General features: G+C 38.2%; 3 protein-coding genes and 2 pseudogenes across 3 annotated transcripts; 4 read left to right on the top strand and 1 right to left on the bottom strand.

The window, feature by feature from the left end:
• The first annotated feature begins 836 nt into the window (after positions 1–836).
• Positions 837–2,525, top strand: LOC145233963 (uncharacterized). Its single transcript, XM_080098730.1, has 4 exons — positions 837–1,088; positions 1,387–1,531; positions 1,738–1,844; positions 2,177–2,525. Exons 1-4 carry the CDS (start codon positions 837–839, stop codon positions 2,426–2,428), a joined length of 756 nt encoding a protein of 251 aa, XP_079954856.1. The 3' UTR covers positions 2,429–2,525.
• Positions 2,526–2,825: 300 nt separating this feature from the next.
• On the top strand, positions 2,826–5,066 carry LOC145233965 (uncharacterized; annotated as a pseudogene).
• Positions 5,067–6,236: 1,170 nt separating this feature from the next.
• Positions 6,237–8,036, top strand: LOC145234186 (uncharacterized; annotated as a pseudogene).
• Positions 8,037–8,918: 882 nt separating this feature from the next.
• Positions 8,919–14,452, top strand: LOC145233456 (uncharacterized). The gene is made up of 4 exons (XM_080098177.1): positions 8,919–12,878; positions 13,101–13,245; positions 13,726–13,832; positions 14,096–14,452. Exons 1-4 carry the CDS (start codon positions 12,627–12,629, stop codon positions 14,342–14,344), a joined length of 753 nt encoding a protein of 250 aa, XP_079954303.1. The 5' UTR covers positions 8,919–12,626; the 3' UTR covers positions 14,345–14,452.
• An 865-nt stretch (positions 14,453–15,317) lies between these two features.
• LOC145232851 (uncharacterized) lies at positions 15,318–17,300 on the bottom strand. Its single transcript, XM_080097530.1, has 4 exons — positions 17,003–17,300; positions 16,687–16,831; positions 16,259–16,365; positions 15,318–15,768 (listed from the first exon to the last, which is right to left on the bottom strand). Exons 1-4 carry the CDS (start codon positions 17,252–17,254, stop codon positions 15,517–15,519), a joined length of 756 nt encoding a protein of 251 aa, XP_079953656.1. The 5' UTR covers positions 17,255–17,300; the 3' UTR covers positions 15,318–15,516.
• Between the last annotated feature and the right edge of the window lie 6,129 nt (positions 17,301–23,429).

Below are 23,429 nucleotides of genomic sequence, written 5' to 3'. Positions count from 1 at the left end.
AACCATGCGTTACGTTTATTCCCAGGTGCATTGGTCTTTGTTGGTTTTGGGCCAATCCTAACTTGTATATGCGTCATGTGACACTAACGTGCTTGAACTTAGCCACAATTTGATCTAAAAGTGCAGTTTTTATGTTGTAGAACAGTGATCGGTTAGAATCGACGTTTGTTTGTTTACTAAATGTCAGCAAGTTTACAACAATGTTAATGTCGCGCCTATTGGAACGTTTCTAGTAACTATTGTTTGTTATTGTTGTTTCAATGTTTAGACGATAAAACCAACAGCATAATGTCAAACACCTAGGTACTAGGAACTTCAGAAATCTCAACTGTCTTAACATGCTCTATTCTGTATAATCTTGGCACCTCTGGTGTGGCACAATTAAACTGTTTTGGACCTTGGATACAAACTGTATTTGTTGTGAATCGCTGAATTCGTGCGCTATTCTTGCATCTTCATTGTCATAATATATCACTGAACCCCACAGTCTGTGCAGTCTAGAGGGCAGTTGTGAATTACTGACTCATTGCACCTGATAGTGGTACCAAGGAAGGCTTTGGTTTAGATTTGCTTAGTGTGAGTCTATGCCGTGACTAGCCCTGAATTTTTGGACGTCACAAAATTATCTTTTTAGGTGACAGCGATACGTGCAACGGTAACAAATTGAGGAAAACATAACGTTTAAAGTTAAAGTTTTACTAAATTGTCCAAATTCGGGCGCCACATCGAGGATACTACCTTAGTAGTTAATGATTGATTTCATGTCGACAGTTGAGTAAGTCGACCATCACAACACATTATTTTTGATTTGTCGAACTTCAAGCTAAACGATCGAAATGAAGGTTATTGTAGCCGGGCTGTCGAAAACCGGCACCAAAACAATGAATACAGCTTTGACATATTTGGGTTACGAAGTGTATGACCTCTTTGAGAACTTCTGGTATGTCGGTGATGATTGGATTAAGCAGTATAAAGAAGGTTTTAGGGTTGAGGATATGAAGCGAATGTACGAGAACGTCGATGCCGTGGTCGATCTTCCTAGTGATATTAACTGGGAGGAAATTTTGGAAGCCTTTCCGGACGCAAAGGTAAATTTATAGGCCTAGTTACAGGATATTGACATAGCCGAAAAACATCACATTAATACATAGTTAGAGACTAAGTTGAGCCCTTCTGGCAAATGTAAAGTTTTAACCGACATTTACGTCCTGTTCAGGTTGCTTTAATCGGGGTAATAACACTCAAAAAATAAAATAGGTTGACAGGTCTATCTCAAACGTTATTTTACGAAATCATTTGTGTTGTTTTGTTGTCTTTTAGGCGTACTTACGCTTTTTAGCTTTCTTTTGTTGCACAATCTTTCAAAACACTTTATTTTGTTTAAAGGTAATTTTGACAACACGTGATGAAGACAAATGGTTCAAAAGTTTGAGCAATCAAGTTGACCAACTCAATGGCGACTTTATGTTTCGACTGATCCGCACTATTACCTACACAGGAATACGGTTGCAATATTATTTTGCGGCCACTGGTAAGCTATATGGCATCAAAGCTTTGTTGAACATTGAACGACTTTTAATTTCCTCGAACAAAACAATCATAGATTTTTTTTGAACAAGTGATTACAGTTAGGGTTGGACTTTGGTATAATACTGCATTGACGGCTATACCTGATGTTATGTGTGTCTTTTGGGGTCAATGCTTCATGCAAAGTTTTAGACTGGTGTTATTTTGCAGCTACACATTTGGATGTAGTGAGCACGTGGCCATCTTCATATTTGCGCTTGAGGCACGAAGAATCCTTGAAGCGTCTCAAGCGCAAACACGAGCGAAATGTGATGCAGGTAACTTCAAGACATTTACAGTTGTTTTTCCACCATAACATATTTCTAACAAATAAACATTGATTGGATTCTATTTCTAACGTGATAGACTGAAGTTAAGGAGCCTTAACTGTTTGCTTGCTTTTCTGCGGCATTTTGTGTTTAAACCAACATTGATCTCTTGAAATATTTGCTCAAGAAACAAGAAAAAATGTAATTAGTGAATACAGTGCCGTAGCCAGAACAAGTTTATTTGGGGGAGGGTAAAAAATTTTAAAACTGGATACAAAGTGGGTGAAATCACACTTTGCTCTCTGGTTACGCCATATGCACATACCAATATTTCTTTGCAGATAGCGCCCAAAAATCAGCTCCTGGTATATCAAGTCACTGATGGTTGGAAACCTTTGTGTGATTTTCTTGGCGTGCCGGTTCCCAATAAACCATTTCCACACAAGAACAAGGGTGGATTCCTATTGGACGGCATGAGAAAAGAGAATCTTGTGATGCAAAGGATGCAAATTGAACTGAGGGTTTCTCTTGCTTGTCTGTTTGTCCTCTTTGTGATTTTCTTGTACAACATTTACCTGTCTTTTACATTTTAATGCTTTACCCTTTTATTGTACATTTACTCTTTACATCTTCATTGCACATTTACTCAATTATATTTTTTTGTCAAACAAAACAACTTTTGCTTTCCTACTTCGCGTAATAACAACTGTCAGCCATCCTCTCCAGGTAGTCTCGTTTATAACGCTTTAGGCCAGATCCACACAGTCACACACTCGCTTGCGCGCCAGCGCATAGTTGGTTTGTTATTTTATAGTCAGCGTTACATCGGCGCTCGAGCGTACGCTTTCGTCTCGGCTGCAAAGCGTGACGTTAAAAGCTGTATACGCACTGAAGGTACCTACACTTGTAGTTAATGTTTTAGTACATGTGCAAGTCTGGCGTCTGGCAAAATTACAGCTAAACTTCAACTAGTAAGGCTTAGCAATAAACATGAAAGTTATTGTAGCCGGAACGTCAAAAACCGTCACCAAAACAATGCATGCAGCTTTGACACTTTTAGGCTTTAAGGTGTACGACTCTTTCGAGAACTTTTGGTATGCGGTGACGAATGGATGAAGCAGTTTGAAGAAGGTTTTAGGGTTGAAGATATGAAGAGAATGTACGAGAACGTCGATGCCGTAGTTGATACGCCTTATGATAAATATTGGGAAGAAATATTTGAAGCCTTTCCCGATGCAAAGGTTAATAATTTATTAGTAAATAATATTTTACAGCTTGATTATTGACTTGTTTAAATATTTTATCACAAGGAATAAGGAGACAAAAATAGTAATAAATTTGAAAACAAATCTTTGAGCAAAATCCGGCAATAAACCAAGATATTTGAGACCATTTGTGATTTTTACGATTGGAACGTTAAAAAAATTGGCATTTATCATACATTGTTACTGTATAACTTAGGTAATATTAACGACACGTGATGAGGACAGCTGGTTTAAGAGTTTAACCAACCAAATTGATCAAATAAACAACGATGTTGCGTTCCGACTTGTTCGTACCTTTACGTACACCGGAATACGATTCCAAACATATTTTTCCTACAGCGGTAGGTACAAGTTTTGCATAAAGGCTAACAGTTCGCTGCATAAAGTTAACCCAAGTGTTTAGGGGTATGTCCAAAAACATTTTGGAACCACTGTAAAAACAAAAATATTCGTATTTCTGCAGACAGACATCTTGGAAATATTGGAACATGGCCATTTTCACATTACCATTGCAAGCACGAAGAATCTTTGAAACGTTTTAAGCGAAAACATGAAAAAAATGTGACCGAGGTAACTGCAGGTATAACTTTTAGCGTGTGGTTCAAATAAAATTTGACATTAGTACTTGATTAATTTTTACTGTTTTGAAAACTATGTAGTGAAGCAAGGTTTTTTGAGGGGTGCGCATGTGAAATATGGTCTTACGATTTAGGCTCATATCACGCCAAAATCTAAAAAGTTTTACTTAATTGGGGCATTTGTTTTACATATTTGTGCCGGTAAATGAAAACTGATAGCTTGATCGGTTAAGCAGTTTAATAACCCAACTATATTTTTTTATCCTTATTACTACGGCAAATATTTTTTGACTTGTCAAAAAAAGTCAAAATTTTGTCAAAATTTTTAAAATAGGTCAAAAATTGTCAAAATTGTTCACAAAGTCAAAATTTTTTACAAAGTTAAAATTGTTTACAAACTGCACTGTCGTGGTGTTGTAGAGGTTGCACTGCCAGCAAACTATTCGTTTTATACCTTGTAGCCTACTTTATACTGTTGTAATTGGCCCATTGCCCCAATTATTGCGAATCATAAACCATCAAGTGAGTGAAACAATTAGGTTGATATGGCGTGATGCTCAACACACCTCAAAACGTGCAAAATTTTGGTAGGTCCCAAGTCATTTTACGGCAGCTGCAGGTTAGGTGCAGCTCTTGCTTCGGTTTTGCTTTAGATACTTCATGTATCTTTCGTTTATACAAATGTATTGAATAATTTTCGTTGTGTCTTAGCCGCAGTTTTTTGGCAGTGATTTTTAATCAGCTCATTCCCTTTTCAGAATAGGTTAGGTCTATGTTCAGATTTTTGCCCTTCTCTTAGACTTTTGCACATTCTTTCGCTCTAGTTAGATTAGCCTAGCCATATTTTAACTTTTTGAACGATAATGAGTAATTTAACTACTTGAATTCTTCATAGGTCAAAATTTTCTCAAAAAAAAGTTTTTTAAGGTCAAAATTTGTCAAAATTTTCAATTTGTAGGTCAAATTTTTTTGTCTTTTAGGTCAAAAAATAATTGCCCTACTTATTACTAAAAGAAATACAGTATGTTATTATTCATTGCACATGCATCATGTCCCAGGTGGTTCCTAAAAATCAGCTTCTAATTTATCAAGTCACTGAGGGTTGGAAACCTTTGTGTGATTTCCTTGGCGTCCCTATACCAGATAAACCTTTTCCACATAAAAACAAGGGTGGGGTCGTGTTGGACGAAATGAGAAAAGAAAATCCTGTAATGCGACGGTTGGAAAACGAACTTTGGATTTTTTTCGCCTGCCTGTTTGTACTTCTTGTGGCTTTGTTGTACAACATGTATCAGTAGTTTATTGTTTGATTGAAATAGTTTACATAAAAACTACCTAACACGGCATAAATTTAACAAAAAAGTATAATATGTGACATCCACCCCGAAAATGAATTTATTACCTTACTTAATTTGTACATATTGCTTTTTAATTGTTACAAACACATTTCATATTGCAGCATCCGACCTAAAATTTTTGCTTTGTTTTGATTGCACAAAACCACCCAATAAAAGAATAAAGTCGAAGAGCTATATCGCCCCTATTGCTGGTTACATAGCTTTCATATTATAAAACATCCGTCTAGTGTTTTTTTTGTCCAACACGACGATAAAAGTCCAAAGGCGTGAGGTCACGACACATGCAACGGAATTTAAATGTGTGTTCCGGCTCCGCCAGTCCACGGACACTTGATGCAAAGATGTAAGGACTGAGGAGTAGAGTAGATTGATGCAACGTTAAGGTAAAAATAGGAAAATAAGCGATCTGACTCCAATATGAATTCATATTGAAAAGTGTGTTACTTTATTGATAAAGTAAGATTTATTTTGTTTTGTGAATGCTTTTGCACAGCACATCCAGTAGCTAACTTAAGAATAAGTCACACACTTTCCAACCGTAGCCTTTAAATTATCTGGAAAATTTTTGTAAAGGGGAAAACTCAAGTCTTTGAATTTTGTAGTGCCCAAAGCAGAAAAAAAGCCGAGTAATAAAAAGCAACTAAGCAGAAAAATGTTTAGTAATGAATGCTGTCGCAATCTCAAGCAAAAGGCAATTATTACTTAAATAGCACAATTTGCCTTAAATCAAGCCCACTTGTTCAAAAGGATCAAACTCGTTTAAAATTTGAACTAAATTTTTAACACCAAAATGAAAATACTCGCAACTGATTTGTCCCAAACTGACACTAAAACTTTAAATGCAGCCCTTACGCTTCTTGGTTACGACTTGTTCGATTATTTTTAATGAAGCAAATTATCTAACCTGGAAACACGTTTCAAAGAAACATATAATATATCGATGAAAAACGTAAGGATGGTTTGCAAAAACATTGTAATGTACTCTGGTATCTATTTCAGTTAAACAAAACAGCTTTTGCTTTCTTTCTGGGCGCAATAACAACTATCGGCTATCCTCTCCAGGGGTTCTCCTTTCGCGTTTGTAATGCTTTAGGACTTTGGACGTCACGCACTGAAGTCAACGACACGTGTGGTTAATGTATAACTACATATGCAAGCCTGCCGTCTGACAGAATCACAGCTAAACTTCAACTAGTAAAGCTTAGCAATAAACATGAAAGTTATTGTAGCGGGAACGTCCAAAACCGGCACCAAAACTATGAACGCAGCCTTAACAGAGTTGGGTTACGAGGTGTATGACTTTATGGAACACTTTTGGTATGTCGGTGACGGATGGATAAAACAGTTTAAGGAAGGTTTTAGGGTTGAAGATATGAAGAGAATGTACGAGAACGTCGATGCCGTAGTTGATACGCCTTGTGATAAATATTGGGAAGAAATCTTTGAAGCCTTTCCTGATGCTAAGGTTAATAATTTACTAGTTTATATGATTTTTTACAGCTTGATTATTGACTCCTTTAAATATTTATCACAATGAATAAAGAGACAAGAATAAGTTTACTTCAAAAAAGAAATAATTTTGGAGACAAATCTGGCCATGTAACAAGATATTTGAGATCATTTATGAGTTTAACGATTCGAACGTTAACAAAATTGGGGTTTATCATCCATCGTTACAATATAACTTAGGTAATATTAACGACACGTGATGAGGACAGCTGGTTTAAGAGTTTGACCAACCAAATTGGTCAATTGAACGGAGATGTTAAGTTCCGACTTGTCCGCACCTTTACGTACACCGGGATGCGATTCCAAACATATTTATCCCACAGCGGTAGGTGAAAGTCTTGCTTTACAGTTCGCTGCATAAAGTTAAACATAGGTGCACGTACATATCTTAGCTTTAAATTAGGGAAGACTAAATTGAGCTGTAAGCGACCCCTAGAGCTTTGTAATCATAAACTTGGCGCTGGTAAGGTATAATATATGTACATTTAAGGAATGTTGGGGTTCGCTTGATGAAAGTTGGACAATTGGGGTTCGCTTGATGAAAGTTGGACCACTAAAAAGGCAATTTCGCCAACTTTTTACGTTCATGTAGTTTCAAAGCAACATACTAGCAATTGTGGCTACTTCTAAGATAAATTCCTATGGTAATAAAATATAGCACCATTAAATCAGTATATACACCGTAGCACAAATATATTGGGAGTTTTGTCTATGATGGAAGCGTTTTCAAGTAACCAAGTATTTAAGGGAATGTCCAAAAACATTTTGGAACCACTGTCACAACAAAAGTACTGGTGTTTCTGCAGAAAGACATTTTGCAAATATTGGAACATGGCCATTCTCAAATTACTATTTGAAGCATGAAGAATCTTTGAAACGTTTTAAACGAAAACATGAACAAAATGTGACCGAGGTAACTGCAAGTATACATTTTAGCGTGTGGTTCAAATAAAATTTGACTTTAGTACTTGATTAAATTTTACTGATTAGTAAAATATGTAGTGAAGCATGGTTTTTTGAGGGGTGCGCATGTGAAATATGGTCTTACCATTTAGGCTCATATCACGCCAAAATCTAAAAAGTTTTACTTAATTGGGGCATTTGTTTTACATATTTGTGCCGGTAAATGAAAACTGATAGCTTGATCGGTTAAGCAGTTTAATAACCCAACTATATTTTTTATCCTTATTACTAAAAGAAATACAGTATGTTATGATTCATTGCACATGCATCATGTCCCAGGTGGTTCCTGAAAATCAGCTTCTAATTTAACAAGTCACTGAGGGTTGGAAACCTTTGTGCGATTTCCTTGGCGTCTCAGTACCAGATAAACCTTTTCCACATAAAAACAAGAGTGGGGTCGTGTTGGACGAAATGAGAAAAGAAAATCCTGTTATGCAACGATTGGAAAACGAACTTTGGATTTTTTTCGCCTGCATGTTTGTACTTCTTGTGGCTTTGTCGTACAACTTGTATCAATATATTGTTTGATTGAAGTAGCTTACGTAAAAGCTACCTAACACGGCATAAATTTAACAAAAAAGTCCACCCGAAAATGAATTTATTACCCTACTTAATTTGTACATTGATTTAGTACTGTGACATGCACAATTAATTTCGCAACATCTGTTTCAAAATTTTTACTTCAGATTGCACAGCAAAACCACCACTTAAAAATATTATGTCGAAAATCCGTATCGCCCCAGCCTTTTACATAACCTACATATTTTCAAACATTAGCCATTGCTTTGAAACTTGAGACACGTGTAAATACATTTAACTGTCCGTCAGACAAGGGACACTTAATTGTTATGAAATGAGAAAGGACTTGTAGAGTTATGGAACTGACTTCAATACGAAAAGATTTGTTTTGCTTGGTAAAAGAATGACTGTGCACAGCATATCTAGTAAGTTATACTATTATCATCCTCAACCTTTAAATTATCTGCTAAACAGTGGAAAACTAGAAAACTTACTCACTCACTCTTGAATTTTGTTGTGGCCAAAGCAGACAAAACTGCTGAGTAATAAAAAAATGAAATAAGCTATTGCTGCCAGGCATAATGTTAGACCAAGTATTGCTCATCCAGCAGTTTTTATTGTAAACAATCGACGTTTCGACGTCCTATACAAGACGCCTTCATCAGGATAATGACATAACTTGCAAGACGAATGTCTTTTAAAGCGACAAAATGCAAAACACACACATGTAAAACAGCGATAACAAGATCGCGCGCTGCAAACTCGCACCACCGTAGAGATAAAACAAGCTCAGTGGTGTAAAAGCGACCGATAATTTATCGGCATTAGAACATCTGTTTTAACGTTCATTGTGTTGGCGCGAAATGGATGAACATGAGCTTGTTTTATCTCTACGGTGGTGCGAGTGAAAGTAATGAAAGTAATTGTAGCCGGTATGTCCAAAACTGGCACTAAAACTTTAAATGCAGCCCTTAAACTTCTTGGTTACAAAGTGTACGATTATTTCGAGAAGTTTTGGTATGTCGGTGACGACTAGATAAACAGTTCAGGGAGGGTTTTAGAGTTACAGATATGAGAAAAAAGTATGAGAAAGTGGATGTAGTGCTTGACACACCCGTAACTTCAGTGAATGGAGGTATTTTTAATGGTTCTGTTATTTTAACGTCACACGCATGATACAAACCTGGTCTCGGTAATAATGGAAGACTGCCAGTGCCCGCAGTCAGAGTCATGTGTTCGTAATTTGCTATGCAGAGGTGTTCTTGCAAGTAATCCAGATCAAGTGTACAGGAGTCTGCCAACTGTGGAGAGACCAGCACCCGAAACGCTGTTTTAACCCCCGCTACTTTCACTCGAAGAGTTGTGATCCCGTCTAGGTCGATCGGTTTACCATTGACCCCCACAATTGTGTACATACTTGCGCAAGATTACAGCATGCAGCCAGACAAGCGATTAAACAAGGAACGCGAAATTACCGCCACTGCAGCCTCCGGCATACACTGGGTGGGATTTGAGGCTAATCACAGAAGAGCGACGTAGTTCTTGTGACAATTCGGTACACGTCTGGTGAGAAACTGGGTTGATAAGAAATTGGCTCATCAGTACGCGGTCTGTGGAAATAAGAGGCTTGACCGGTATAGTGCTTTTCCTGGCAATTTACCCGAATATGACCTGGCTTGCCACATTTGAAGCATACAGTTTTGTTATTTGTGAGGTTCCTACTGACAATAGAACCAACCTGTTGTTTGGGGTCTTGAAGCTCAAGACGCAATTCTCCAATCAGCTTTAGCAACGCAGTTTGGTTTGATGAAGACTGTTCATTGGGCACAGCCACACATACCCCTGTATTCTTGGTTGGATCTGGAAAAGAACCTGACTGATCTAAAACAATTTTACAGGCTGCTGTAAAAGATGGTTTATCTTTACAAGAGATTTCCCGCATAATTTTGTCAGCTGAAAGACGATTTTCAAACCTCGGGTAAGTACCAAGTAAGTCGAAGTCAAAATATTATTTGCATTGTCAATTCATCATCACAGTTCCTGTTTGATTTGCTCCATTGCATCATCACAGTTCCATTTGTTCCATTGCATCATCACAGTTCCATTTGTCGCAAACGACCGCACAAACCTGGCGGGGTACGTCCGATTGCATATAACGGTGGTTAAACCCGCGGGTTCTGCTGGCCAAATAAAACCCGCCTAAACGGAAACACCAGCTTGGTTCCTCGGAACGTTTCCTGTGATCTCGTAGGCAGACCCGGGTGTCCCGCGAGGACAGTTCTATACGACGATGAGAATGTTGCCGTCGAGCATCTCCTTCTTGCGTTTGTATGATCGATGGCGAGATCTCAGATGTTGTTCGCTGTGGAAGGTGCTGTCTTCGACCCGGATGGCTGATCTAAAAAGACCGAATCCTACGGCAGTTTTTTCTTCTTTTGTGTGTGACTAAGTTATCTAGTTGATTGGTATGATATAAAAATGTTTAAAAAACACATAATAGAAACAAGCGCAATATGGTATGAGATAACAAGTTGTATTTTATGTATCCTGGTATGAGCGAGGGCACAAACGTGTTGTACGTATTCAGGGTCGTATTGTTTCGATGGGTACGAGCGAAACTTTTTTTTGAAAGAGGACGAGCTTTGCACAGACTTAATGTCGTATGGTATCTCCTCCAATACTTTTGGACCTCGATGCTAAATTGATCTTGCGCCGATTGCGGTGTTTATCCGGGGATAAAAGTAACTCTGGATGTCAGGCCTTCTGGTGTTGTGACTATGTTCTGACGTAGTAGGTGTAAACAGGGAGTTGCATGTGGAAGGTAGTGCACCAGAATGAAACGCATGTAACAATTTTGCAACCTCGAGATGGTTAATTTCTTTAAATTTTAGAAGACGCAAGTCATGATATAGTGAGTAGCGCGACATTGGTAAGTGCTGCGAGTGATTTTTTGTTATGTTTGAAGTTAAGGGTTTTAATTGATGCAGCGCATCCGCAACCCAAAGCGGCGACGGCGTATTGTAGATAGGGGTACGCAAGGAGTAATAAATAACATAGAGAAACTGTTGTCCAAAGTAGTCACGCAGCTTGTACATGAGACCACAGGCTTGTGCCAGTTTTCGTTTCACATGAGCTATGTGTTTATCCCATTTTAAGTAATCGTCGATATACACCCCCGAGGTATTTTGTTCGCGTCTTACGCTGTATCTGCTGCGATCCTATGGAAATCGAAAACTTCTGCGTGTTTGAGCGCCTGGAAGGACAAAACAGTAAATACGTAGTTTTACTCGTATTAAGCGATAATTTGTTGTGCCGCATCCAGTTATTAACGTAAATGAGTTCCTTGTTTACATTTACCTGCAGATCGCCTAGGGACTCTGGTGACAGATTAAACACGTGTCATCCGCGAAGAGTTTCGTTGTGAACTTGGATGCCGTTGGTAGGTCGTTATTGTAAAGCGAGAAGAGTAAAGGAGCAATTGACGAACCTTAAGGACAGCCACACTTAACGTTTAGCAGTTGTGATGTTACAGTTGCTATGCGTGTGCATTGTTTGAGGTGACTTAAGTAGCTACGGAAGAGTTCCAAAGTGGCTTTCCCGTATTCCAAACTGATGCCCTAACTTCCACAAAGTTCATCTCTTAAATCGTCATTACCCGGACAGGCAGCATCGAACGTCTGGTCCTTACCAGCAAGTCTGTTTTCGCCTTGTTTGTGACAGTAGTGCCGCCGGTCACTTTAGATCAGGGGTTCTTAACCTGGGGTGCACGCACCCCCAAGGGGTGCGAGAACTGTTCCTAGGGGGTGCGGGAATGCTGAAACATTAAGGTTGGTTAGGTCTATTCTGTATAAATCAGGGGGTTAGAGAGGGAGAGAGAAAAAATAAATAGTGTCAAGTGGGGCACGAACGCAAAAGTTTAAGAACCCCTGGTATAAATACAAAAACCCAGGGGGTGCGAAAACTGGTTGGTGATTTGAAAGGGGTGCAGCAATGAAAAAAACCACTGTTAAGAACCACTGCTTTAGATGCAAGTGCCTTTCCTTATAATCAGCATTGTACAAGTCACTGCCGTTGGCTTGCTTCATGTCAAAAGTTACCCATTCTGGGAAGCTTCTCAAAAGTGCGTGGCGCTTTGCTGCGTCGTTAGTGTTAACACTTTGGCAAAAGCTTTCAAAATTTGCCAGAAAATGAAAAAAGTTGCCACCTTTATCAAAACGCGGTGGCGGATATAGGTGCATATTGAGGAATTATAATGTTTTTAAAAAAAAGGTATAAAAATATCTTCCTCTCCCTGCAACAACTGAAGCAGGTCCTGGCGTGCTCGCCAATTTACTTACTCGCTTTTGTAGTTCGGTGTGAACCTGCAGTTGTCAGTTGTTGCAATGTTTATTAAAAACATAAGAACGGTCTTATAAAACTGGACAGGTAAAACACATATGTCTTCCACAAGCATCAACCACGACTACACGTGTATTCACCTGCCACGTCGAGTATTGTAACATGTGTAACACACGTGTGGTATATGTATAACTGCATGTGCAAGTCTGGCGTCTGGCAGAATCACAGCTAAACTTCAAGTAGTAAAGCTTAGCAATAAACATGAAAGTTATTGTAGCCGGAATGTCGAAAACCGGCACCACAACAATGAACGCAGCCTTAACTGAGTTGGGTTATGAGGTGTACGATTTGATGGAGAACTTTTGGTATGTCGGTGACGGATGGATGAAGCAGTTTAAGGAAGGTTTTAGGGTTGAAGATATGAAGAGAATGTACGAGAACGTCGATGCTGTGGTTAATACGCCTTGTGATAAATATTGGGAGGAAATATTTGAAGCCTTTCCTGATTCAAAGGTTAAATTTATTAGTTTAAATGATGTTTTACAGCCTAATTTTTGACTCGTTTAAACATTTATCAAAATGAATAAATAGAAGAAATAAGTTTCAAAAAAGTAATAAATTTGGAGACAAATCTTCAAGCAAAATCTGACAGTAAACCAATATATTTGGGACCATTTGTGATTTTTAAGATTCAAACGTTAAAAAAATGGCATCCATCGTTACCATGTTACTTAGGTAATATTAACGACACGTGATGAGGACAGCTGGTTTAAGAGTTTGACCAACCAAATTGATCGAATGAACAGCGATGTTACGTTCCGACTTGTTCGCACCTTTACGTACACCGGAATACGATTTCAAACATATTTTTCCCGCAGCGGTAGGTGAAAGTTTTCATAAACTTTGAAAGTTCGCTGCATAAAGTTTAACATAGGTGCACGTACATTTTTTCGCTTTAAATTAGGGGACAAAAAATTGAGCTGTAAGCGACCCCTAGAGCGTTTGTAATCATAAACTTGGCGCTGGTAAGGTGTAATATATGTACATTTAAGGGATGTTGGGCTTCGCTCGATGAAAGTTGAACAACTGGAAATGAATCTAACGACAATTAAAACGCAATTTCGCTAGCTTTTCACCTTTTCGTAGTTCCAAAGCAACATACCAGCAATTGTGGCTACTTCTAACATAAATTCCTAAGGTAATAAAATATAGCACCATTAAATCAGTATATACACCGTAGCACAAATATGTTGAGAGCTTTGTCTATGATGGAAGCATGTTCAATTAACCCAAGTATTTAAGGGAATGTTCAAAACAGTTTGGAACCACTGTAACAACAAAAATACTGGTGTTTCTGCAGAAAGACATCTTGCAAATATTGGAACATGGCCATTCTCAAATTACTATTTGAAACACGAAGAATCTTTAAAACGTTTTAAACGGAAGCATGAACAAAATGTGACCGAGGTAACTACAGGTATAAATTTTAGCGTGTGGTCCAAATAAAAATTGAGATCACATTTTACTGTTTAGTAAAGTATGTAAAAAAAACTTAAAAGTTTAATTTTTTTTACTTAATTGGGTCATTTGTTTTACATATTTGTGCCGGTAGATCAAAACTTATAGTTTGATCGGTTAAGCAGTTCAATAACCCAACTATACATTTTTTATACTTATTACTAAAATAACAACAGTATGTTATGATTCATTGCTAATGCATCTTGTCCCAGGTGGTTCCTAAAAATCAGCTTCTAATTTATCAAGTCACCGAGGGTTGGAAACCTTTGTGTGATTTTCTGGACGTCCCAGTTCGAAATGAACCATTTCCACACAAGAACAAGGGTGGGGTCGCGTTGGACGAAATGAGAAAAGAAAATGCTGTAATGCAACGTTTGGAAAACGAACTTTGGATTTTCTTCGCCTGCATGTTTGTACTTTTTGTGGCTTTGTTGTACAACATGCATCAGTATATGGTTTGATTGAAATAGTTCACATAAAAGCATCCTAACATGACGTAAATTTTAACGAAAAAGTATAATATGTGACATCCACCCCGAAAATAAATTTATTACCCTACATAATTTGTACATATTGCTTTTGAATTGTTGGAAACACATTTCATATTGCAGCATCTGACCTAAAATTTTTGCTTTGTTTGGATTGCACAAAACGACCACATAAAAGTAAGTCTTTGAATTGTGTACAATGCTTTTTGCTTGAGAGCAAAAAAATTCTGAGTAATAAAAACAATACTGCTGAGTGAGTAATAAATGCTGAGTAATAAATGCTTTATCAATCTCAAGCAAAAAGCATTCATTACTCAGCACAATTTGCATTAAATCAAGCTCACTTGTTCAATAGAATCAAACTCGTGAATTTTAAAAAACAAAATAAAATTGTAGCAGGTATGTCCAAAACTGGCACTAAAACTTTAAATGTAGCCCTTACACTTTTTGGTTACGACGTGTACGATTATATAACTTTTGGTATGTCGGTGACGGCTGGATAAAACAGTTCAGGGAGGGTTATAGAATTACAGATATGAGGAGAATGTATGAGAAAGTGGATGTAGTGCTTGACACACCATGTGACATGAAATGGGAGCACATCTTTGAGGCCTTCCCTGAAGTAAAGGTATGTAATACAAGAATTGGGTCTGGTGCACTTTCTTGGCCAAACGCAATAACTTCCTTACCCTATGACGTAACCTAACAGTATTGATATATAATGAACTACGTCATGTTCCGGATACATTACATACATAATGACGTCAGTATTACCCTTAACACGTAAAATCTCTAAATTAAATGTTTCCTAATGAAAACTTTACTAACGCTTAGTCGCGGACAAAAAGTAAAAAAAAACATGCAATGGCACAACCAAAAGCATCCTCTTCAATTGCTGCCTATTAACATGTCTTAAACCACGTCTCATCTAACTGTGACAAGTAAATGAGTTCAATGTAAAAATGTATTTTAAAATCACATAAGACATAGTGATATTGCACGATAATATGTAAGTAAGTGACACTATTCCCTCTTTTACAGGATGTTTTTCCAAAGTTACTTCAGTGTATGAGCAATATTCAACTGAAAATAAAATTTATTCACATAATGTTTGATGCAACGTAAGTTCAGTAAGCACTCTGTCGTTAAACGAACAAGCACTTGTACAATAAGTAAAACAGAAACAAAAGCAAAGGAAACATACAAGCGACTGTGATCTTAAATTCTCTCTCCATCCTTTGCATTACAGGATTCTCTTTCCGGTGGAGATCCATAACGTTTCCACCTTTGTTTTTGTGCGGAAACGGTACATCGGGAATTGCAACGCCCAGGAAATCACACAAAGGTCCCCAGCCTTGGCTAACTTCATAAACCAGAAGCTGATCCTTTGGGGCCACCTAAGCAAATATGCAGTGTTGTCGAAAATGTAAGACAGTTGAAATGTTAGGCGGTTAAAAATATAACATTGCTATGGGCTCAGCGTCACACTCTTTGCTTATAAACCACATATGTGGTCACTATCTCTTAGTAGCAACAAACGCTTAGCCTATTGTCAATTTACCTTTGAGGAAAAATTTTCAGGTAAGAAGTTACCAGAAGCTGTTTTAATGAAATGCGTTGCACGATTATTTAGTCAAAATTAGATTGCAAGTTAAAATATCAAATTCGAAACGTGTTTTAAAACTTTATCAGGTAATTTAAAATTTTGTGTTTTTGCATACACCGACTCTTTAAAGGTGCGTGTTTCCATGAGTTTCGTAAGATAACATTGTAACTAAAATTTTTACACGTTCTTTGGGTCAATGCACTTTTGCCATTCAAATTTTATCATTATTGCCGATTTCCGGAAATTAATATACCGAAACAAAAAACGTACATCCAACTTACAAGTTTGACGTTTCGTTCATGTATTCTCTTTACACGCATAACAGCTTCTTCGTTAAATAAGGTTACTGTTGACCAAGGCCATGTCCATATTTTTGCCAAATGTCGAGCTTTGTAACAATAAAAACCAGTTGAAACGTTTTAGGAAATCAAGACGAACATTATTACTTATCTTAAACGCAACACAAAAAATTCGCCATTTTCGTTTTTTGCCGCTTTTACACTAATATTTTTTTAGCACATACAGTACACAATGAGAAGACTTAGTATCTCCAAATTAACACAAAAGCATCTCGGAAAAATAAACGAACGAAATGAAGTTTTGGTTAACCGATCGTATAACTATAACACCATGGTTTCTTTGAATTACACAAATGGAATACGATAGGGACACGGAAAAAATCCATTTACTGGCATTTGCTCCTGCTTACCGACAATCGCCATGTGATAATGTGCTTTAATTCCACTGTAGGTAATTGTTCGAACGATTCTGTACCCGATGTCATTGTTAAGTTGGTCAACTTGATTCACAATGCTCTTGTACCAACGGTCGTCATCCCGGGTATTTAAAATAACCTGAAATCAAAATTTAAATGATTTTTTTTCTTATGTGCAAAACGAAATTGAATGATGAAGCACTAAACCTGTATGTAGATAAGTTAACTCTACAAAACTTTAAATGTAAGTACATTTTTTGGGGACTATCCAAACAAATTGATAAATTTCGAGACAAAGTAGCCTACACACCTTTGCATTAGGAAAAGCTTCCAAAATTTCTTCCCAGCAAAAATCGATAGGGTTATCCATGCTGACATCAACGTTGTGAAACATTCTTTTTAAGTCCTCAACCCTGAATCCTTCACGATATTGCTTTGCCCAATCGTCACCAAGGTATCCAAAATTTTCCATCCAGTCATATACGTTGTACCCGAGCATGGTTAAGGCAGCGTTTAGCGTTTTTGTGCCAGTTTTTGGCAAGCCAGCTACTATAATTTTCATGATGAATGACTATGAGCAAAATACTACGATACCTTATTATGTTAGCTACCTGCAATCAAACATGCAATAAAAATCTTTAGAATAAAGCCTACTTATAGTTTGTTGGACGTCAGCTGTGATTTTAGACACAATTAACATTGGGTGCAGCTGCGAGAATTTTAGTATTATACGTAGGCTATATTTGTTCCACTACTGCAGTACTTTTAGCATGGGGAGTTTAAAACTATTACATTGTGCGAAGCGTTAAACCGTAACTGTACACACACTACCTTTTTCAGAAAACCCATCTACTGTATCACAAACTACAGCAACATGCTAACTACACGTATTTAGGACTCCAAGCCTTCAAAACATACTGCTTAACCTACAATGTTATAGTTAAACTATAATAAAGTCACAATAGGATGCGGTGTACTAATCTGGCTAAGAGTAACAAACCCTTTGAAGTAACATAGTCGAACCGATAATGAAAGCATACTTGTAACTTGCCCAACCCTGTTCAGCACATACACACTTCCTTTCATAGTTAGGTGCACTTCAGCGCTGTCACTTCCTGTCTGCAGCTTATGCTTTTGTTTATAGCCCATCTTTGAACAAACATGTAAACCCTCTGCTTTTAAGAGAAAGAAACTGGACACCTTTTTGACAAGCAGACTTACTGAGTGTGCACCTACACAAAACCTGCATGCCAACTGACTGTGTTTAGCTCAGTCAAACTTTAGCTTTCGGCCTTTACTTGTCCAAGGCTACCTTGTTTACATTGTCTACTACCTATATGTATCTTCATTGCGCATCAATCACCGTGACCCAGAAAGCAAAAACTTCTGTGGGCTGATAACCATCAAATGCTTCGGTTCATTCTTGGTCGGTTGCGGTCATGCACGAAGGTCTGCTTTGTCAATACGTGCAGAATGTCTGCTCTTTTTGCGCCCTCCTATCTCTTATTTTCTCTTTGTCTGCCACTTGTAGCTCAACAGTACAGACATGTAAAACCACAATCGCCGAGTTAAATTCACTTGAAGGAGCTAGCGGCAACTACTGACATAGCCAGGTGTAGCGTCTCACTCACGCTTTGCGGGATTATACCAGATTTATTATGTTGCTGTCCAATACGCAGCACACCATCAGCACACGCTAGGTAGAATAACCATGCACACAACGGTTCATGCAACAGACGACACACGATGGTAACCGGCACATTATAAAACACTACATCCCTCCCCTTTTACTTTAAACATCACAACAACGAAATTAAAACACATGTGCATAACAATGCTACACAAAATCACGAAACCGCATTGGCGTTACAATTTGTCGCCCAGAGCGACTTCGCGTTCCATCTGTCTGATCAGAATTTGGGGATGAGGCTTCCACATCGACCAATGGTGGTACATGGGGAACATCCTCTGATTTACTTTCGTCATTGACATACATTCGCAGAAATGATGAATTTCTTTTCATTTCCACCCCCTCCTCATTCTGAATTGTAACTTGACCACTTTCTTCACTGACAACTTTTTTAGGTTCCGGATCAAAATTAGTAGAAAGCTTGTTGGTTTTGGGCTGCTTCACCAAAACTTGATCACCAACTTTTATTCCGGAGGAAATTGCTCTTCTTTTCTCATCAGTGTATAGTTTTCCTTTCAACTTGTTGCTCCAGTCTCTGTCATGAAACTCTTCTTCAGTCACCTTTGGTTCTTGACAAAGCTCCGAAAGCTTTGTTCGCATTTCACGACCAAACATTAAGTAATAAGGAGAAGCTCCAGTTGTTGACTGTGGTGTTGATCTGTACGCCATTAAAAATTTGTTAATCTCAGCCTTCCAATCTTTGTGTTCCAAATGAGCCACACGGATTGCCTTCATTAGAGTTCTGTTCTGTCTCTCCACTTCCCCATTAGCTTGAGGCCAAAGTGGAGTTGTATGAACATGTTCAACACCATTTTCTTTCAGAAAATCTTCAAATTCTTGTGGACCATTATCAGTCCGAAGTGAGTAAGGCATACCAAATCGTGCAAATATTTTGCTTAGCGCTTGTATTACACAGGAACTTGTAATTGACCTCATAATTACTACTTCATAGAACCTGCTATAGTAATCCACCAACACCAATATGTTGTCTCCACTTGGTAAAGGTCCCAGTATATCAGCTGCACAATCCTGCCATGGTTGAGTTGGAGGTAGAACTCTTGCAATTGGTTCTGGCCTGCTGTACTCACTGGTTACTTGGCATCCATGACACTTCTTACACAGGGTTTCTGCATCTCTATCCATCTTTGGCCACCAAACTTTACAACGAAGCCTGTTCTTTGTTTTCACAATACCCTGGTGTCCCTCATGAGCAAGTTTCAACACAGCTTGGCGCAAACTACCCGGAATTACAAGTCGAGGTTTCCATATATACTGAGTTCATTTTTCACATGTAGGTAGCTTGGATTCACACATTTTGACCAATCACCTGTTTTCACACAATGTCTGACCATTCTTAGTTCTTCATCATTTTCAGATTTTCTTTCCACTTCTTTTGATGACATAGCAACAGGTGTACTGTATTCCACAACTTGACCAATAAAGTCCTCAGAAACACTGTTGTCAATACAGCATGCTAAATTAAGTCTTGACAATGCATCGGCAATATTAGTTTTGCCTGGTCTGTAAACAACTTTAAAATCATACCCTTGCAGTCTCAGCACCCAACGTTCAATACGTGCTGGAGGTTTAGATGACTTTGAGTAAATAAACTGAAGTGGTTTATGGTCAGTCTCTAATTCAAACTTCTTTCCAAACAGGTACAAATTAAACCTCTCACAAGCCCAAACTAGAGCCAATGCCTCTCGTTCTGTTTGGCTGTATCTTCTTTCAACATCAGTAAGACTCCTTGATGCATAAGATATAACTCTCCATTGACCACATTGCCACTGAGTCAGAACTGCACCTAATCCATAGGGAGAAGCATCTGCAATTACTCTTGTTGTGCAGTCATTACGAAAATAGGCAAGTGTATCTGCTTTCACAATTAAATCCTTCAGTCTTACAAATGCAATGTCCTGGGCCTTGCCCCATGTAAACTTGACAGTTTTCTTGATTAAATCCAAAATGGGTCTTGCAATTGAAGATAAATTGGGAATAAACCTTGCAGAATACTGCACCAATCCCATAAAAGATCTTGCTTCACTGGCAGTTTTGGGAGGTTGAGCATTCTTGATTGCTGCTATTTTCTCTTCACTTGGATTAATCCCTTGCTTGCTCAAATCATGTCCAAAAAAGGTAAGTTTAGCCATACGAAATTTGCACTTTTTAGCATTCAGTGTCAGACCACACTGAGACATTTTATCCAACACAGCAAACAACCTCTGATCATGCTCTTTCCTTGTACGCCCATGTATAATAACATCATCTGCAATGTTTGCAGTTCCTTGACATCCTTTCAAAACATCCCATATAATCTTCTGGTATTTCTCTGGGGCAGAGTTTAGACCAAACATTAGTCTAGTATACCTGTACAATCCCTTGTGTGTGTTAAATGTAGTGATATGCCTGCTGTGTTCATTAAGTAAAATTTGATGAAATCCCCACTTTAAGTCCAATTTACTGAAAACAGTACTTCCGTTAAGCTCATAAAGCAACTCTTCCACTGTGGGTATTGGATGTCTTTCCCTCACAATAGCTGTATTAGCCTGTCGCATATCCACACACACTCTAATGTCACCATTAGGTTTAGGAATAACTACCAATGGAGAAATCCAACCAGTAGGCCCTTCAGGTGCTTCTTCGATTATCCCCTCCTTCAACAGCTCTTCAAGTTTTAATTCCACTTTTTCTCTCAGCTGAAATGGAATTCTTCTCACAGGCTGTGCCACAGGTTGAACTTTATCATTGATGTGCAACTTCAACTTGTAGTCTTTCAACAGACCAATTCCAGAAAACAGTTTTGGATATCTGGACAAAACATCATCATACACAGAGTTCACACAACTTGGCCCCAAGTGTAGTAATCCTAACACTTCTGCAGTACGCTTTCCCAACAAGGTGTGACCTTTTCTTTCTGTAACAATGAAATCTGCCTTGCACTCATGAAGACTGTCTTTAGACTTCACCTGAGCTGTAAAAGTGCCCAAGGTAGCAAGAGGCCCTTTACTTCCATATGCATACAGGGTCTTTGCAGACTTTCTGGTTTCTGCTTTAATTTTCTGCTTCTTCAGCCATTCCCATGTATCCTTATCAACAATATTTGCTGATGCCCCTGAATCAACCAAAATATTTGGCAATGTAACACCACCAATTACCAGTGTCACTGTATAAAACTCTGTTAAAGGTTTCAGACCAAAAACAAATCCATCACCATCTTCCTTCTCTATTCCATTTTGAACAGTGTTATTATTCGACCGCCTTCCCAATGGACGATGCCCCTCTTCACCATTATATTGTGATGGCTTGAAACCACTGGACCAACACTTTGATTTGAAGTGTCCAACTCTACCACATTTAGCACAAGCTTTTCTTCTAGCTGGACATATCATATCTTTCTTAAAATGTCCCTTTTGGCCACAAGCAAAACAAGTTTTTCCCTCTTTTCTTGATGTCGAAGCAACCTGACGTTTTCTAGGCTTTTCAATGTAGTTGACTTCCTGGCTTCCCTCCATCACTTTTGCTTGGGAATTCACAGCTTCAAATGCTTTGGACATTGACAAGACATCTTTAAGGGTAAGTGTATCCTTTTCCAGAAACTTTCTTCGTAGTGCATTTGAGTGACATTTATCAATTACTTGATCACGAATTTGGTCATCTGCTTCATTTCCGAAATTGCAAGTAGCTGCACTTTGTCTTAATCGACATACAAACTGATCAACTGATTCGTCATTTGTTTGATGCAATTGACGAAACAAATGTCTTTCTAAAGGTATGTTGCACTTTGGTATAAAATACTCATTTAAAACAGTTAAAGTTTCATCATAGGTCTTGTTGTCATCTTCCTCGTTTACTAGTGTATAGTAAATTTCCTGCACATTCATACCTGCAGTATGTAGCAACAGTGCCTTTTTCTGAACGCTACTCGTGATTCCCTTTCCCACCAAGAATAGATTGAAAGCTCGTTTCCAACGTTTCCAGCGTTGAGATAAACCACGTGCACCGTCTTGAACATCGAACGGTTTCAGTCCACCAACATCACTGTTTGACATTCCCACGAGGTCAGGATTCCCTTCCATTACCTTCAGGAAGATCCACAATCAACCCAAATGTTAATCAAACAAATGTAAAACAGATCCTCGTCGCTAAATGTAGCGTCTCACTCACGCTTTGCGGGATTATACCAAATTTATTATGTTGCTGTCCAATACGCAGCACACCATCAGCACACGCTAGGTAGAATAACCATGCACACAACGGTTCATGCAACAGACGACACACGATGATAACCGGCACATTATAAAACACTACACCAGGGGCGGCTCGTGCTAGGGTGCTGCGGAGCTGCAGCACCCCCTAGATATTTTCACCTAATATTCCTACCACAACTTTACAGATAACTTTCATGATACTTATTTTTTTATTCCTAAGTATAATTTTTATAAGTATAATTTCCGCCTTGATCGGCATTTTTTTCATTTAAAAAAAATTATGGCATTAATATGTTATCTATGGTGGAACTGCAGCTCCAGTTTCATGACGAATCGTGACGTTTTGCACTTGTGCGCACTTGGAAAAGCTACATGCCGGGCGAAATAGGCGACTGGGTGCTGCGGCTCGCGCAGCTACACCAATCACCCAGCGTGTGAACCGGCCGCTGTAGTTGTGTTGTTTGTTCCGGGTCTATATTGTGCTCCAAAACCCGTTTGCTAAATTCTAAGTTCGACAATGAGTACAGTTGAGTAAAAAACAATGAGTAAATGAGTACAACAATTTTTTTGCCATGTTTTAATTTATTTGTTTGAAGGTTAGTCGTGAATTTTAAGATGACTGTAAGTGGGCTTCAGTTTTTGCAGTTATCATTGAATTAGAAAGTGTATCTACCACCTTGAAAAAGAAAAAGGTCATCTAACACTTTAAAAAGTCACGATTAACCTTTATAATAAAAAACCTGAATAAAAAGTTAAGAAAACTGGGATAAAACATCTTCTATTCCAAATATGTCATGCAGGAATAAGCAACCACAAGAACTACTCACACTGTAAAGTTA

The sequence above is a fragment of the Phallusia mammillata genome, chromosome 6 (genome assembly GCF_965637545.1).
Source record: "Phallusia mammillata chromosome 6, kaPhaMamm4.hap1.1, whole genome shotgun sequence".
In the NCBI taxonomy this organism is placed as follows: domain Eukaryota; kingdom Metazoa; phylum Chordata; class Ascidiacea; order Phlebobranchia; family Ascidiidae; genus Phallusia; species Phallusia mammillata.
The sequence above is the reverse complement of the archived record's forward strand: the minus strand, read 5'-3'. Positions and strand labels throughout refer to the sequence as shown.

Coding starts and splice junctions, on each gene's coding strand:
- LOC145232851 (XM_080097530.1), bottom strand. CDS start 17,254: ATGAAAATTATAGTAGCTGGCTTGCCAAAAACTGGCACAAAAACGCTA. Junction 16,832..17,002: donor AAGCTTTTCCTAATGCAAAG/GTGTGTAGGCTA, acceptor TTTTGATTTCAG/GTTATTTTAAATACCCGGGA. Junction 16,366..16,686: donor TTATCACATGGCGATTGTCG/GTAAGCAGGAGC, acceptor ATTGTTACAAAG/CTCGACATTTGGCAAAAATA.
- LOC145233456 (XM_080098177.1), top strand. CDS start 12,627: ATGAAAGTTATTGTAGCCGGAATGTCGAAAACCGGCACCACAACAATG. Junction 12,879..13,100: donor AAGCCTTTCCTGATTCAAAG/GTTAAATTTATT, acceptor CATGTTACTTAG/GTAATATTAACGACACGTGA. Junction 13,833..14,095: donor ATGAACAAAATGTGACCGAG/GTAACTACAGGT, acceptor ATCTTGTCCCAG/GTGGTTCCTAAAAATCAGCT.
- LOC145233963 (XM_080098730.1), top strand. CDS start 837: ATGAAGGTTATTGTAGCCGGGCTGTCGAAAACCGGCACCAAAACAATG. Junction 1,532..1,737: donor ATATTATTTTGCGGCCACTG/GTAAGCTATATG, acceptor GTTATTTTGCAG/CTACACATTTGGATGTAGTG. Junction 1,845..2,176: donor ACGAGCGAAATGTGATGCAG/GTAACTTCAAGA, acceptor ATTTCTTTGCAG/ATAGCGCCCAAAAATCAGCT.